The sequence below is a fragment of the Falco biarmicus genome, chromosome 9 (assembly GCF_023638135.1).
Source record: "Falco biarmicus isolate bFalBia1 chromosome 9, bFalBia1.pri, whole genome shotgun sequence".
Lineage (NCBI taxonomy): Eukaryota > Metazoa > Chordata > Aves > Falconiformes > Falconidae > Falco > Falco biarmicus.
Window position 1 is genome coordinate 7,280,457 of NC_079296.1, and position 15,962 is coordinate 7,296,418.

Genomic DNA, 15,962 nt, shown 5'->3' on the forward strand with positions numbered 1-15,962 from the left:
TGAGTCCTGACACAACAGTCCTGTCGTGGAAGTAAAGGGCTGGGACCAGTGCCCAGAGCAGATGCTTCCTGTCTGGGGGCGCAGGGCAGCGGGACCAGGCTAAGGGAGGAGCTGAGACCCAGCCCAGGGCTGCAGGCACTGCCTGGAGGGTGGGCTCTCAGCCACTGGCTTGTAGAGCGGTGACAAAGCACAGCCCTCAGTACAGGGTGAAAAAAAGGACCCGGAGGCAAAAAAGAGTAGCTGCCTGGCTGCCCAGGGCTGTGGCCACAGCCCCTCCCAGCAGGCCAGGTGGGGTCACAGGATGGCATTTGTCTGTGTGGGAGATACTAGCGTCCCCCCTGCAGCTTGGCAGCCCACCCAGTCCCATGCCGGTAGTACCTGACACTTCATGAGCATGTTGAAGAACTCGTCCCCAGGCTCCTGGGCATCCCCCTCCACACGCAGGTGCCCCAGGTTGTTGTGTGTTATCCGGAGGCCTGGCAGGTTGCCCACGTTGGCACGTTGGTCATCCAGTCGTCTGCTCTGGGAGCTGGCGATGAGATCGAAGAACTCCTCCGTCTGCGGAGACGCCATCAGGGAGGACTGTGCTGTGAGCGGGGAGAGGAGCACGCAGCAGGGTCACAAGCTCTGCCTGTCTGTGCCCGAGCTGCAGCTCTGCTCTGCAGGGTGCCCCAGCCCCCCACACGCCTTACGGCGAGGGCCAGGGGCTCACTATACAGCCAGGCCCCCTGCGGCTGAGCCGGCTGGGGCGCCAGCTGCTTGTGCCACCACCGACATCTTCCAGCCTGCGTGGGGGAGCGGGAACGATCCCCGTGCCAGCAATGCAAGCGAGCAAAAACCTACCATCAAAGCAACAAGTGTTATGGGGAGCAACACCCCCTGCCCCATGTCACAGCTGCTGAAGGCCGGTGCTACAGCACAGCCCTTGGTACCCACCTCCCCAAAACGCCCTGGGCTGCAGCCCCGGAGATGCACGAAGGGTGAGCAGGGCCGGCTGCGGGGAGCCTGCCTGCGCGCGGCTCCTGGCCCAGCCGCGGGACCCTCTGCCCTGCCTTCCCTCTGGGAAGCAGAGAAGCTCCCAGCTGAGCAGAGCGGCGGTTTCCCCGTCCAGCTGGAGCGCAGCCCCCACAAGGGCCGTGCACGCCGCCTCCAGCACGCTCCCTGGACAACAAGCCTTAACGAAGGCACCCAGTGTGTGGGGCTGGGCAGAGCGTGCCTCCCACACTAGCCTGCTGCACACACAACCTGTTGGGCAGCAAAGGTGGAAAGCAGGTGCCCTGACAGGGTAGAGAGCAGAACCTCTCGTACACATCTGCTGCACCACCTCCCACGACAGGCTCCCTGCTATTTATTGCTTCGGCCAGCTCCTGGAGGACACCAAAGATGCCACCTCGGGCCAGAAAGTCCAGTGTCCTGACGCAAAGTGCTGCCTGCGAGTGATCACTGTTGTTTCCAGCACAACACCTGGCAGCTTCTGCGGCTGCTTCCCCTCTGGTTTCCACCTGGAGCCAAGAGGCTGCGCCAGGGCCAGCCCGCACAGCGCTCGGGGCACGCTGGGCTGACACCAGCAACCGCAGGCGAACGCAGAGCTCCGCAGCGCTTGTGTGGCTCAGTGACGGGCACACTACACGGTCCCGAGGGCCGGGTATAATTACAGGCAGGTAATTGGCAAAGCGCAGGCCTGGCTAAGCCACACATCTGGTGGCACAACCTCCCCAGGCCCCCCAAAGCTTGGCCTTTTTAGTCCAGCTCAAGTAGAGGCGCCGCCGGGGTGAGCCCAGCAGATGCTCCGGCTGCCATGAGCTGCAGCACCTGCACGGGAAACACTGACGGGGCCGGCTCTTCCCATCACGAGTGGAGCAAAGCCACCCTGGGCTCTGCCTGCTGGGAGGGGGCCGGCACCGGGGGTCCCAGTCCAGGACCTATACATATAACCTATACTCCATAAACCCCGGCGGGGAGTATCCCACACAGCCACCCGACGTTCCTGGGGGTTTCCAGCCATCGGGGTGCAGCGCTGGAGGAGCCTTCGGGCCCTGAGCAGCTGGAACACGGCTGTGCCCCCCAGCTTTGGCACGCCTGCTCTGGGCAGCATCCCGTGGGCAGCACCGAGGGGCTCGCGTGGGCCAGGGAAACAACAGGACAAAGGGAGGTTTTCCAAACAGCACACGAGCAGTACCAGGACCTTGGCAAAGTGAGTGAGTCAGCCCCCAGCCCAGGGAGCACCTCCTGGGCAGCACTGGATGGAAAGAGCCCGTTGGCTGCTGGCAGCTGCTCCCAAACAACAGACACTGCGCCCGGGACAGGGACAAAAGAAAACCGTAAGAAACCCAGCCCCGATGGTGTCACTGTCCCAGTGAGCACAAAGCACCCGAGCAGAGGGTGTCCCAAGCCTCCCGACATGATGTGCTTTCTTTTTAAAGCCCCAGCTTGTGGAGTTGCAGAAACACATAAAAAATCTCAGCATTGACACAAAGATGAGTTTCTTCCCCTTCAGCTCGCAAAGAAACCTTGAAAATAACAAGTCCAAAAGGCTCAGATACCAAATGAGAGCCGAACAGAACACGTGCCTACTTGCACAGTCTTTATAATGCTTCGTATTTTAAACTGTCTCCTAAATTACACAGCTGTTACAGCCAAATGCACTTCTGTATCAGAAATGCCTGTCTTGAAAAAGTGATGCTCATTTCCACCCTATTTTTAGAAGATAAAAAACCTTCTCACCTCACAGCCAACCTGCCCTCCTGCTGCAGCCTGACCTTCTCTGCACTGCCCTGCTCTCGCTGCCGCTTCAGCCCCTGCCCCTGGTACCTCCTTCTCCGAGCAGCCTCGTGCTGCGGCTCTTGCCATTCCTGAAGGGATGTCAGGGGTCTCCTCCTCTCCTGTTTGTACTTTGTGTTCGTTTGGAAACTGATAAATCCATCAGTTCAAGTGAAGTGTCTTGAGCCCTTTGTGATGGTGATTAAGCACACAAGTGGGACCTGCACACATTAGTCCTTCTCTGCAGCTTGTTTTAAACAAAAGCCCTCAACACCCTATCACAAAAAAAGGACACGAAACCGAAGTGCAAACACAGACCTGTCCTGCCTCTCCTGTCCCATCTATTTGTCAGATGGCTTCCTCAGTTTATCCCTGTTCTTCCTACGGGTGAGCTAGCTGTCTGCCTGCTGGAGCTTCCTCCTGTTTATCCATCCTTCTAGCTTCTCAGTTCTTACACAGCACCTATCACCACAGCATCCAAGAACTGTACAAAATCCAGAAGTTTTTCCTCCACGGCAACACTCTGAGAAAAACTGGCAATACTTTAACTTGCCTGTGAAAGCCCACCCCAGCCCTCTGCGTGCCCCAACCCTCCAGGCTCTTGCACGGCTCCCTCAGTAACGACCATCAGCATCTTCCTCCCGGAGGTGCTGGCAGAGGCAGATGTCCTTGCATCAACCCCACTGTTCGGAAGGCGAGACATTCTAAAGATCCATACTGAAAAAACCCAAGTATATTTTTGCATTTCTCTTCCTGGTTTACTCTCTCAGCCTTAGTCCACATTCTCTGGCTTTTCCCTCAGCAACCATTAACATAAGAATGTTTCTTCCTTAAATAACATCGGAGATTGCCAAAGAACTGCTAGGTTCAGAGAGCCGAGGCTTGGGGAAAACATCACAAGATTCACAGTAAAACCACAACGGCTCACCACACCATGGGAGCAGCATCACTCCCATAGTAATAGAGACTTAGAAACGCATCGGTGCTTACATATCCGTTCTCCCAGGGCAGGGACCGGTGTGGCAGCTGCCTCTGCCGCCTCCGATGGGCATTCTTCCAACGGGCAGCGCTGATCATCCATCCGGTTGCTCTGGAACTTGCTCAGCAGGTCAAAGAAGCATTCCTCATCCGAAGGGGTCCGGTTGATTTTCTGGAATGACAGTAACATACAGAAGAGAGTCAGAACACCCCAAACAACTTCCCCGTGTCCAACTGGCCTGCCTGACGTGGCAACACGCCATGCCCTCTCCTGGGCCTTTCAGAGGCTGGCTACTGGCCGTGCCTGCAGCTTGCCAAGCCCCGCAGCCTGGAGCCTGCCGGGGGTCACTGCTACTTGTTCCCTCCGTTCTCCTGGCTCCGAAATAACCTCTCCCTGTTTCTCTTGCCACCCTTCAGCGTGGACAAACTAACACCATCCTCTCAGAGGAGACCACAGAACATCACGAAGTCCCCTCTCCTGCAGGGACCCCTGAGCAAGGGGCAGAGCTCCTCTGCGACGCGTGCTCTGCAGGATGGCCAGTTGTGGAGAGCTGCAGCCCCTCCAACAGGTCACCCGCACTGTGCCTGACCCCAGAGGCTCTGGGCACTTGTGCCACCCAAACCAGCGCCCAGCTCCTACCTGCAGAGCAGCCTCCATTGCTGCGGAGCATCTTGAGCGCTCAGAACAAACTGAAGGCTGAAAGGGAAAGAGGGGAGGAAAGGGGACAGCATTCGCCCTGGCGCTGCTCCGCTGGGAAGAGGAGCTTCTGAGCTGGCAAAGGCGTGGGCTCAGAGAGGGACCACGGTCGGGAGGAAGAGGGATGAGGGGGAGCTGTGTGGACACCCTGGCTGAAGTGCTGTGTGCCCAGCTAAGGCTCAGCTCGAGCTCAGGCATCCCAGCACTCAGCCGTCCTTTTTACTCAGCTAAATTTAACCTCTGCAGGCCACTGCCCCTCGCACCCCCAGTGCTTCCTTCCAGTGCTCCTGTGTCCTCAGTACACCCCCTGCTCCAACAGTCACCGAGCTGCCAATGCCACAAAATTATAGTTTTTCAGGAAAACAGTTCTTGCACAAAAATAAGCGTGTTCATAAAATGAGCCCCAAATAAGCACCTTACACTAGACAGCGATATATTTAAGTCATGCTGCAGAAGGGTTCACATTCAAGGCAGCCTCTCAAAAGCGCTGTGCTGTGTCTAGCTCCAGCACAGAGATGAGCCCCGTGTTGGGAGAGCGAACCCAGAGTCCTGCCCGCCCTGGGGCGGCCAGTGCAGTCGGAGCAGCGGATCCTTCCAAGGAGCCACTCACAACGGAATATAAAATTAGACAGTGATAAGAAGGGCATCTGCCAGGCTCAGGAACGGTCCCTGCATGCTGAGCTGGTGCCAACAGATGCTGGAAGAAATACCACAACAGAAACCAACCAGAAACTCTTACAACTGGGTTTGCCAGTGCTGAGCTATTTTCCCGAACGGGGCTGGGGAAGGCCACTCTGAGGGGGAGCATTGGGTCCCCCCTGGAGAGCAGCACGCCCTGCCAGAGCGATGGAGAGGGCACAGAGAGAACTGGCCCAGAGCACCAGAGCTTTCAGTGCAGAAAGGGATCTCCTTGGCTGTTCACAAAGCAAAGCCCCTCTCCTAGCTCTGCTGGTGGCCATTCTGGGCAGTTCAGGAGCCCTCCCTCTCCTACCAGCAGAGCGCTCTTCACCAGGGCAGAGGCACGCAAAGCCTTTCAAGGGAGATCTGCAATGAGGAGAGACTTGTGCTGACAGGGTTAAAGCTGCAAGTTGGATTCAGTAAATGAAGGAAAACAATTTTCCTGTATGCTAAGTGAAGCAGATGAGATGCACTCAGCTTCTATTTAGGGCAGCATCAAAATTAGCAGCGGGCCAGAGAGGAACATTAGCAATGTGGGAGCTGATCAGGGAGGGGAAAAACCCCTCTCACCTCCTTCCACGTGCCAATCTGCTAATGAAACAGCGGCTCAGGCAGACCCTCTGAACCGCTGGCAGTTGCACCTTGGAAATCAAAGCTTGCTTGGGCTTGAACCGAGGATGAACTACGCCTGTCCCAGCTCTGCTATGTTGGCTTGCGTGACCCAAATTTCAGGCTAGAGGAGGAAGCCGGCTCATTCACACCAAGCCTCCTGCTCGCTTCCCTGCGACTGCACAGAGTAAATCAGAGCAGCCACAGGTCCGCAGGAGCAGTTTTGCCTTGCAGGGAGCAGCCTGTCGGTCAGAATCCCCAGCTCAGGGCTTCCCCGTCACAGAGACGAGATTCCCCTGGGTGCATCCTGCCAGGGATCCTGCAATTTTGTGTGTCGGGATCTCTGCTCAAAACGTGCCTGGGAGAGGAAAGGATGCTCTGAATCAGTAGGAAGAGCAGCCAGTGCATGCAAAGCGTGGGACGGGGCTGGCTGCGTGCCTGGGTACCTCCCAGTACGGTGGCACCCAGAGGGGCAGGAGGCCGGTGCCCACGGGCCAGTATTAGGGCTCGCACGTGCTGCGGCAGCCCGGGATGTGGCTGCCGCAGGGCCCCCGTCAGCACCTGCCGATGCCAGGCTCCCCCCAGTGCTGCCCCAGCCAACCCGCGCCCCAGGCCTGCGCCTCCCTAATTAAAATGCCCAGATATGACAAGGCACGGCGTGCTTGGCTCCCGCTGCTCACGAGGCTGTTCCTAGCCCCGAGGAAGGAGCTGTGAGGGCAGATGGATGCGCAATCACACCCTGGGGCCCACCATCTGCTACCGAGCTGTGCTTGCCCAGGGCTTGGCACAGCCAGGGTGGTCAGGAGGCTTCCTGAGAGCCAGGGCATCCCCTAACAGGGCTGAGCAACAGTCCTGCGATAGCACAGACATACAAAAACCAGGCACCACAGGCCCAAGACCCAGACCCCTAAATGGTTCCCAGGCAGCTGCCTTGGCTTCCAGCCCTGAGACCACTTCTCGCCCCGTGGCTGGCATTCCTGCCTGCCCTTATCCCCCATCCTCTGCCTCTACACCACAACTGCCCCAATCCTGCCAACTGTTATTTTCCACTGGTCAGCCAGCCTTCATCATGGGCAAAGAGGCAAACCAGCCCCATTTGCACTGGGCAGAGGGACCATGGGCTTTTGCTGCACTCACAGCCTGGGGGCTGCTGATTGCGCCCAGGGCAGCTTTGGCTGCAAACACGCTTGCCCTTGGCACGGGCACAGAGATACACATGCCTCTCTCCACGCAGGGACAAGGACAGGCATGGAGCCTCTGCTCCTGTTCCTTGACTTCAGGCGAGACAGGGATGGCCACTGTCCCAGGCAGATGGAGGTCTCTTACGTGGGGGTCAGAGCTTTGTCCCTGTTTTCTGTGAGTGGTATTTCCACCTGGACACTGCCAGCTCAGAGAACTGAGCAACCTGCCTAAGGACAGCCTGAGAGCAGGACTCGCTCACCTGGAACAGGTCGCCCTCACTGGAAGGCATCCGGGTTTTTACATACATTTATTTGCTGGTGGATAAGCAGGCTGTTTAACCTGCCAGGCTGGATGTGGAATGTGTAAAACACAGCTGAGGTGTTGGAAAGACACCGAAGAGCAGCTGTGGGGAGTGAGGGGGTGCCTGCTGCCGCTCGCCCCTCTCCCTGCAGTGGTGTTGCCCCAGGGAGTCCCTCTGCTCGGCTGAAACTGGTGGCTCTTCAGGAGGGGTCAGGGGAGCCTGGTGCTGGGGCTGCCCAAAGCCCCTGCCCTGCAGAGCACAAATGCAACCTATTTCCTCTCCAAAAACTCATGCTAAATAAAACCTTACACAGTCTCTGGCCAAGAAGGTGCTGGGGGACCTGGCTCTGCCCCCTGGGCACAGGAGTGCAGGGCACAGACCAGCATCTCGTGGGGAAATCCCTCAGACTGGCTGCTCCAGCTGCGCGGGTGAGACCAAGGCTGAAGTGATCCCAGGCAAAGCGAAACAAAGTCAGAACAGACTCCTGTGCCCTTGGCCCTTTGGCCATTTTCACTCGGATTCAGGAAAAGTCACTAAGCAAATGCAGAAGGGCTAACGGCAAGAACTAAACCACTTTCCAGTTCCCAACACCCGAAGCCACCGCACACAAATGCCCAGCAGGTTGCCTCTTGGAGGCCACTGCCCACCGGGGTCTCTGCAGAGAAGAGCCTTTCCCCGACACACTCCTGCTCCTGAGCCACATCCCAGGATTGGCTGAAGATGCATTAATTATCTCTGTGCTAGTTTCACATGGCATTCCCACACCTGACGTCCACGAGGAGCAGGACACAGTGTGTTCTAGCAGGTAGATGAGGGAGATCCTCATGTCTGGGCCAGAAGCAGTAAGTCTTCGGTCACAGCAAGGCAATGTCACTGACCTCGTGGCTCAGGCTTTCTGCTCCACAACGCTGCACCAGTTCCTGGGCAGCACCCCGTCCCCAGTCTGGCTTTGGCATCCGAGCAGCCCACTCCCACCGCCGGCCCGGGCTGTGCTGTCCCACCACACAAGGGCACCTGCTGTTACAAATACCCTCAACTGAACGGCTCTGGCCACAGTGGCTTCTCCCACAGCCTCCTGTGGCCCCCACAGGGCTTGAAGCCAGCTGGGGCAGAGCCGGGGGGGCTCCCCGGGAAGCAGTGGCAGCCAGGGTGGGACGCAGCTCTCTCCACATTTGCTGCCCAGCCCCACCAAAAGCCTGTCCGATCACAGCCATGCAATAGCACACTCCCAGATTGCTCCGAGAGGGCTCCAGGGGCCCCCAGGGACTACGGCAGATGATTTCTGCACTGGCAGAGCCACAGCATGTCCCCCAGTGATTCCTGCCGCTGCCATGTGCCAAAAGCACCTGCTGTACCATGGGTGAAACATCCCCTTTGAAGGGAGCTTCGCCCACCAAACTACAGATGCTCTCGTGAGCTACCCAAAGGGCCAAACCTTGTTCCTTCGTCAGGTCAGCATCTCCTCTCGCAGCTGGCGTTCCCACAGGGCACTGGCCTGCCTCTCCCCTGCTCCAGGCTCAACTTCTTGCAGAGCTGCCCTGATGCAGCAAGGAGCTGTCAAGCTCAAAGTCCTCTCACTCCAGCTTCATCCAGCTCCCCGAGGGGATGGCACTGCCCTACCTGCGGGCAGGACCCGCTGCCCAGCAGCAGATGGACCCTGGTCGGTCTGGCACAGTGGATACAGCTCTGGACCTGCTGCTCACAGGCAGACTGGCTCTGGTATGTGGGCCAGGTCAGGGACGAGGTGTGGGCAGCAGCAAGTTCAGGGATAAAGCAGCAGTTTTCACTGTTGCTCCCTCAGAGAGCACTGCCTTGACATTCAAATGTGTCCACCGCAATTCCTCCTCCTCACCTTATTTCAGGGAGTAAACAACCTGGAGATGAAGTGACTTGACCAAGTGACACAGCGGCAGAGCTGGGACAGGATCCAGCAATCCGTCCCCAGGGCCAAGCTCTCGACTGCAGATAGTTCTTGGAAAAATTGTGCCCCTTGTTCTAGCAGGCACTTATCTGCCCAGGGCCTGGCAGGTACTTGTTCCAACACATCGATGCCCGTGTGCCATGCCTTATCTGCCTCTCCCTCTATAAACCAGACACATCACAACTATTTTACCTCCTCTCTTTTCTTGGCAGTTGACCTCAAAATCACCAGGCAGGAGTGGGGCTGCCAGTGCTGGGAGTGCTTTATCCCACGCTACCCTACTACCTGCCAGTCCTCTGTATGTGGTTTTTCTTTATCCCTGTATCACCCTAACACCTCGCCCCAGAGGAACCCACCACGGGGGTCAGCACCACTGGCATAGCCATGACGCCAAACCCCCTCACCCCACGGGTACATCAGGCACTTTAATTTCCCCATCTCATTGCTTCACCTGGTGAAAGGCACCTGAGGGCGGTTTGTAGAGAGCCTCCTGGGGGGCACAGGGGGTGCTGGAGAAGGGGCATGGAAGCAAACCCCTGCCCAAAGGTGCAGCCTGCTTTACTGGGAGGTGACATGTCTGGAGGATTATCTCCAGGGTTGGGAGCCGGGCTCTCCCAGTCCCCAGCCACCAACACGGCTGGAGTCTCCACTCCTTGATGAGACTGTCATCTTCAGAGTCAGAAAAGCTGTTAAACTTGTCCCATCTTTGCTGAGAACAGCACTTCCCTTTCAATGCCAATCCTCAAGCACTGCCGCCACGCTCCCTCCAAAAGGCAGGGCTGGCAGACACCCCATCCTCCCCCAGCGAGCGTGGCCAGGCACAGAGAACCACCAACCACACTTACCGCCCTCTGCTACGAGACATGGGCAGACACCCCAGCAGTCTGTGCACTGCTCGCATCCGTTTCCCAGAAAGTTGCAAAAATATTAATAATAAAAAGTTCAAGCTGAAGCTACCTGATAACTTCAAAAAAATAAGCATACATGGGCAATATGCAAGCCCTGGCCCAAGTAAATCTCTCTTCTGTATCTCTCTATCTACCTCCTCCTCTTATTCCCGATCTAGCCTCTCATTTCAGAGGACAGAAGGAAAACACAAACAAAACGCGAGTTTTACTTACTGACCTCAGCAGCCAGCTCTTCCCCAGGCTCCAGCTTTTACATGTCCACAAGTAAAAAACGCCCTCACCTCGCAGGGCAGAGGCTGGTGATGCGGAGCTGCTGCTTCGATGCTGTTTAGCTACAGCTAGCAGCCGAGAGAACTCTCCCCAGCTCCGAGAGCTCTCCCCAGCTCCGCTCCGGCTGCCGGAGCAGAGATTTATGCAGAGCGCGCAGCCATGTGAAGAACGTCGCCAGCACCGATGACCCGCTGGGTGCGAGATGCAGCTTAAAGCGACAGCCCTGCTCGCCACACTCCTCCCGAGTCACTCCTGTGCCCTTGCACGAGGGGGTGGGCTCCAGCGAAGCGCTTCTCTCTCCCTCACCTCGCTGCCACAATCCTAGTGTTATTAGATGATGCTCTTAAACACACAGTGGAGCTACGTGAATATTTAGCTTTCCTTCCACCTCCTCACCTCCTACCCACCACACACACTTTACCTTAAAAATAGATTGGGATCAATTTTCCTAAACTACATCTGCAAACACACTCAGCTCTACAGGCACACACACCATGACGGCGAATGCAATGCGCACATACAGACACAAAATGATCACACAGATTTAAAGCACCAAAATATTGAAGGACCATTTTTAGCTCCTGATAGTCCTCCTGCTCCTCATATTATTAGATATGTGATTTTTTTTGTCTTATCGCAAGAGCCAAAGATGCTCAGCCACAAGTATCTCTTAATTTAGATGTACCACTGTTTAATAGAGGGAAATTTCTAATTGCAACAAGGTTTTAAACATGGAAAGATGAAAATGCTACGCAACAACCAAAGAGCTGTTCTTACCTCCCATTTGTGAAATGTGAATGCAAAATGGATTTCTGACAGTGAAATGGGTCACTGGGAAGAGAAGCAGCTTGCCAAAGGCCACCTGGCAGGGCAGTAGCAAAACAGGGACAGAGCCCCGTTGGCACTTCCAGCTCACTGTCCACACTGTTCTCTTACACTTCATTCTCATTTTTCATTGCAAAAGTAGGAAATTTCTTTATCCTGAACAAATGCAGCTTTTGGGGACTGCCCGTGCCTTTCCATACCAGTAAATTTACTTCCAGGAGTCACTCATAATAGAAACACGGGAACTGTGGGGCCTGAGGATCAGGACTCCTGGCTCGGTGCCTGGCCCTGGCCCCTGCCAGGCAGCACGCAGGGCACAGCAGCTCTCAGCCCCCTTACATCCCCAAGAGGGGCTGTGAAGCCTCACTGAGCTTTGTAACGATCCTGGACCCAAGGGCAAGGCGTCACGGATGCATAACGCATCTCCAGCAGGACAGCGGCAGAGCTGGGGCAGCCACCCTCCGGAACTGTGGATCCATCAGTGCCCACGAGGCTGATCTGGCTGACGGGAGGCGACCAGGCTGCGCTCGGGGCAAACACCAGCTCTGAAGCAACAAGTGATAAGATGCCCCGTGCTGATGAGACACGGGCAGAACTGTCACGGTGGGGATGCTTCAGGCATGCAAGATGGATCCCCCCCGGGGCACCAGTGATGCTGGCCAGGATCTGTCCTGTGGTGGAGCCCCATCTGTCATGTGCCAGAAAAGGCCAACTTTCCGTCACACAGGTCCTTGCAAAATCCTGCTATCAGGACAAAGCAGGCAAAAAGGCAATTACTCTGCACCTATTTTGTTCTGGTGCCACAGGCTATGGAAGGCGAGAGACAACTGGGAATTGGCCTCGAACTAAGCTGCTGCCTGGGGAGCTCACATACTAAACTCCAATTGAGTTTGTGATTTAATTTTTAAAAATGCTGCAGCAACTGAGCAGGGGAAGAAGGGGCAAGGAATGGCAAGGAGCAGGGCACAGCCGACCTGCCTGCTGTCACACTGAGTGCGGGGGCACAGACGCTGCAGGTACTGTCACCCTGCTGCTGCATTGCTGGGGGGCTGCGTTAAGGGGATACTTTGGTGGGGAGGGGGAAGAGGGGAGCGAACCAGAACTGAGACTCTGCCCCTTATCTGAATTGCCGAGTCGACCTGGAACAGTTATGAAAGGGGGCATCTGAAGCCGCTATTGAGGGCAAAATGCAGAAGATGGGTATAACACAGAGCAGAGCCCACACACCAGAGGTCGGTGCTTGGAGCAGCAAGAGGAAACAACTTTTTGCATCTGGGTTTAGGATGCAGCAAAGAAGAGTGAGACGTCCGTGATCTGCAGACATCACCTGCAACTTCAGGTTCCAGTTCTCATGTCAAGGCGCTGCGAGTGTGTACCCGAGTGTGCCCTCTGCACACGTGTGCCCTTCGGTGTGCTTTGCAAACTGCACAGCCACAGCCCCTGCTGCAGACCATACACACACTGCTCAAACACAGGACGTGCACACCGCGCTTCCTTTGTAGGATGAAATTATAACCCTTACTTGGACTGTTTTCAAAGATTTTTTTTCCTTTAAACAACTCGCCCACTCATCCCTATAAAAGCCGGTGCTAAAAGCTGGTTCTGTTGTTAAGATTTCAAATAACTTGGGTTTTATTGTTTCAAACAAAACCAAAACAACACCCACGCTCCCTCTTTCCTTAATCGAGTAACTGCTGACCTGTTGGGAGCATGCCCTACTGCCACATGCAGCTTAAATCCACACCTTTGGATCAATAGCAGGTGACAGTATTGGTTTTGGTTTTATTTTGAGACAGAACGTGGCGTGCCTGAGTGGGTGTCTGGCTGAAGCGTTACTGAAACCTCTGCTACTTGCAGTGCCAATCTGACTGCCTGAAAGCCAGTGCCACTGTGCTCCGATTTTGCAACAGCCTTATCCATACTGGACTTACACTCTTTCACCAGCTGGACAGTAATCTACGCTGAAATCGCAGGCCAGGTAACTAGCCCTCACTGCTGAGACCAGTGCACCCATGGCATGGGAATGACTTCTGGTTTCTCTTTAGGAAGCAATATATTAGTCAGCATATTCAAACATACTCTTAACAGTTACAGCCATACTTTGTCGTTAATGTAGCAACTTTTCCACATAGGTTTTGACAGGATTTACCATGCCAGGCTGGGTTTCCCTATCACCGTTTAACAGAAACACACAAGCCTAGATTTAGCACCTGAAGCTTAAATTACTAACCAAGGAGACAAGTTAGCAGCATTATCATTCCAGGATGGTCCCTCCAGTCTATGAAAGAAGATGGGCAGCTACAGAGGTCAATTTGGCCCATCAGAAACCTGGAGGATCCCTTCAACACCAAAACTGGGAGTGAACTGAACCACTCGCTCAGAACAATTCAGGTTATAGGTAGATGCTGGCCAGCAGTAAATTCTTGGAGTGTAACTGATACTCACCCTCACACAGAGCTGTGGTACCTGCCATGCACCCGAGCAGCAAAGCACAACGTTTCAGCTGAAACTAGTTGCAGCGATTTACTTTGCAGTTGGAGGGGGGTGGAACTAGGACCACGCTCAGCTGTTGAGTCTCAGCTGAGCAGCAGTAATTTGCAAAACCGAAATAACTCCATTGCTTTAAAGGATATAACCCATATTCTTGATTAATTAGCACAGAAGCCAAGGTTAATATAGAGTGCTCAACTCCCAGTCACCTACTCTATCCACTAGACCGCACCGCCACCTCCCCACTTCCAGCCCTACTGAGGAGTAGGAGGTGATGGAGGAGACAGGTGCCTATAAGCCCGCTGCCAGTGAAGGACACGCTCCTTTTCAGCGATGGAAATGATCCAAGGCTCCCCCAGCAGCAGATATGCCCTCCTCCCCACAATATACCGCGCTCGGTGCTGCTGAAATTGGAACCTGCTGACAATTTGCTTTGAAAATGCTTTGCAAAAAAAAAGCCTGCTTGTCTCTGGATTGCCAAAACTGTGCTGCTTTCTTGAAACACACTTTTATTTAGACACCTACTTGCTCTTAGCGCAGCACTGTTTCAAAAAGCAGCTGAACAGATGCAGCACCTTTACCAGGGGTGGAAACGAACTGGTGAAGTTAGTCGGTGGATCTGCGTACACCTGTCTACATTAGGACCCATAACGCACACCTAACCTTCCTATAAACACCCTTCACTGCAAACGCCCAAATCTTAATTACTATTTACTCATATTCCAGTAATGCCTGAAGGCTGCACTCAAGATCAAGGCCTTGTTATGCAAGGCACCCTGCAAAACACGAAATCCTGGCTGTGCTGGGGGTGGGGAGGACTCTGGGGCCGGTACCTGTGGGTTTGCCATTTCAGCGATGGTCAGACACAGCCCTTCTCAGGAGAGCTTAAACAGGTAAGACATAAATCACATGTGAACACAGAAACAGCTTTTCCTATCAGCAAAAAGCAGCTCTTACTCTGGTACATGCTGTTGTAAAGGGCAAGATGAAACTATGCCCCATTTGGGAAAGGCAAAGACAGGGAGGCTGATTTGCTCTACGTGACAGGGCCCAGAGAATACTAGGATGCAAACGGCTTTAGATACAGGCAAAAAATCCTCCAGGGACTTTTTTGCACACCCCAGGGGAGCGGCACCTCCTGCACCCAAGCATATTCAGTGGTCTCACTGTTTGCTGGCTCTCAAAGGAGGACCGTACCTCTCTGGTTCCCCCTCTCCTCCAGCACAATGAGCACTGCAGGGAACTGCAACTCTCTCCGTGGCTCAGGTACCATGATCCAGGATAGAAAAGTGGATCCATGGGATTGTTCCGGGCCCTTTTCTGATTGCACACCTCCTCAAGCAGCTTCCCCAGCAGTCCCTGCACATGAAGCGCTTACCTGGGTTCAGCCCTCTGCCAGGTTCAGGCTGGAGTCTTCTGGGGCCGTATGGAGAACGGGAAAGAGCCGGGGGCTCTAAAAACCCATTATTTAGTCTTTTTTAGATTAATTGGTGTTAATTGCCTTGGGAGGCTCAAAAATAGCACTGCTAATGGGAAACACGGGTGCAGGCTGAAGGTGGTGTGAGCAGCAGCCTGTGGTTGCCACATCAACCCTGGATGCAGGTTGTGCCCAGCCCAGCGGGCAGCCAGCAACGACTGCCAAAAGCAGGGAGACCTTCTCCTGCCCAGCTGGGACATGCCTGCACCTCTAACCCTGACATCCCCCCTCAACAGCTGCGTTCACAGTCACACTCATACAGGGGCAGAGGGAGCTTTCCTGCTGCCCCAACTGTTTTTTTTATCGTCAGTTCCAAGAAACAGCACTTGAACCTTCCTCGTTTCCTTTGATTTATGGATTCACATCCTTCTCTTTACTCCTGCAACCACAGAGGATGCCCAGCCAGCTCGCAGGGACCTCAGTTTCCTGCACTGAGTCCAAACACAGAAGCAAGGACAGCCCAGAGAAAGCCTGAAACCCTCACTCACCCCAAGACTATCCTAAATCCAAAAAAAAGATGGCTGGTACTGGATGGGACCGCATCTTCCCCGTAAGCAGTGGGTTAGAGACCAACCTACTGCCAAAGGAGGTTACTGTCCCTCACCGAGGTCACTGAAATCTCCTGCCTGACTGCAAACGAACGCTGGGGTCAGAGCTGCCCTGGTGATGAACCAAGGCAGCGGGGTGACCAAGTGACCACACAGGACAAGCTGCTCACAGGCTGTGATCCAGCCTCCCCAAAGCTGGGCAGTAACAGACAAAAGCCAAACTTGCCCCAAGGTCGTGCGTGTTTGCATCTTCTGGGAGAGCCTCCAGCGCCATAGCCCTGCCCAGCAGCTGGTAACAGCTGCTATCAAAGATAAGGT

General features: G+C 55.0%; 1 protein-coding gene across 4 annotated transcripts in view; it reads right to left on the bottom strand.

The window, feature by feature from the left end:
- The window catches only part of GPSM1 (G protein signaling modulator 1), an 83,047-nt gene that overhangs the window by 2,248 nt on the left and 64,837 nt on the right, over positions 1-15,962 (bottom strand). For 3 of the 4 annotated variants that reach the window (XM_056351090.1, XM_056351091.1, XM_056351092.1), the window contains 2 exons: positions 3,751-3,910; positions 379-587 (listed from right to left, as the gene is read on the bottom strand). In XM_056351090.1, the coding sequence (XP_056207065.1) occupies positions 379-587; positions 3,751-3,910 (369 nt within the window). Of the gene's footprint in view, positions 1-378; positions 588-3,750; positions 3,911-10,251; positions 10,472-15,962 lie in introns of those variants that run through there. The other variant, XM_056351093.1, reaches the window with a different exon arrangement.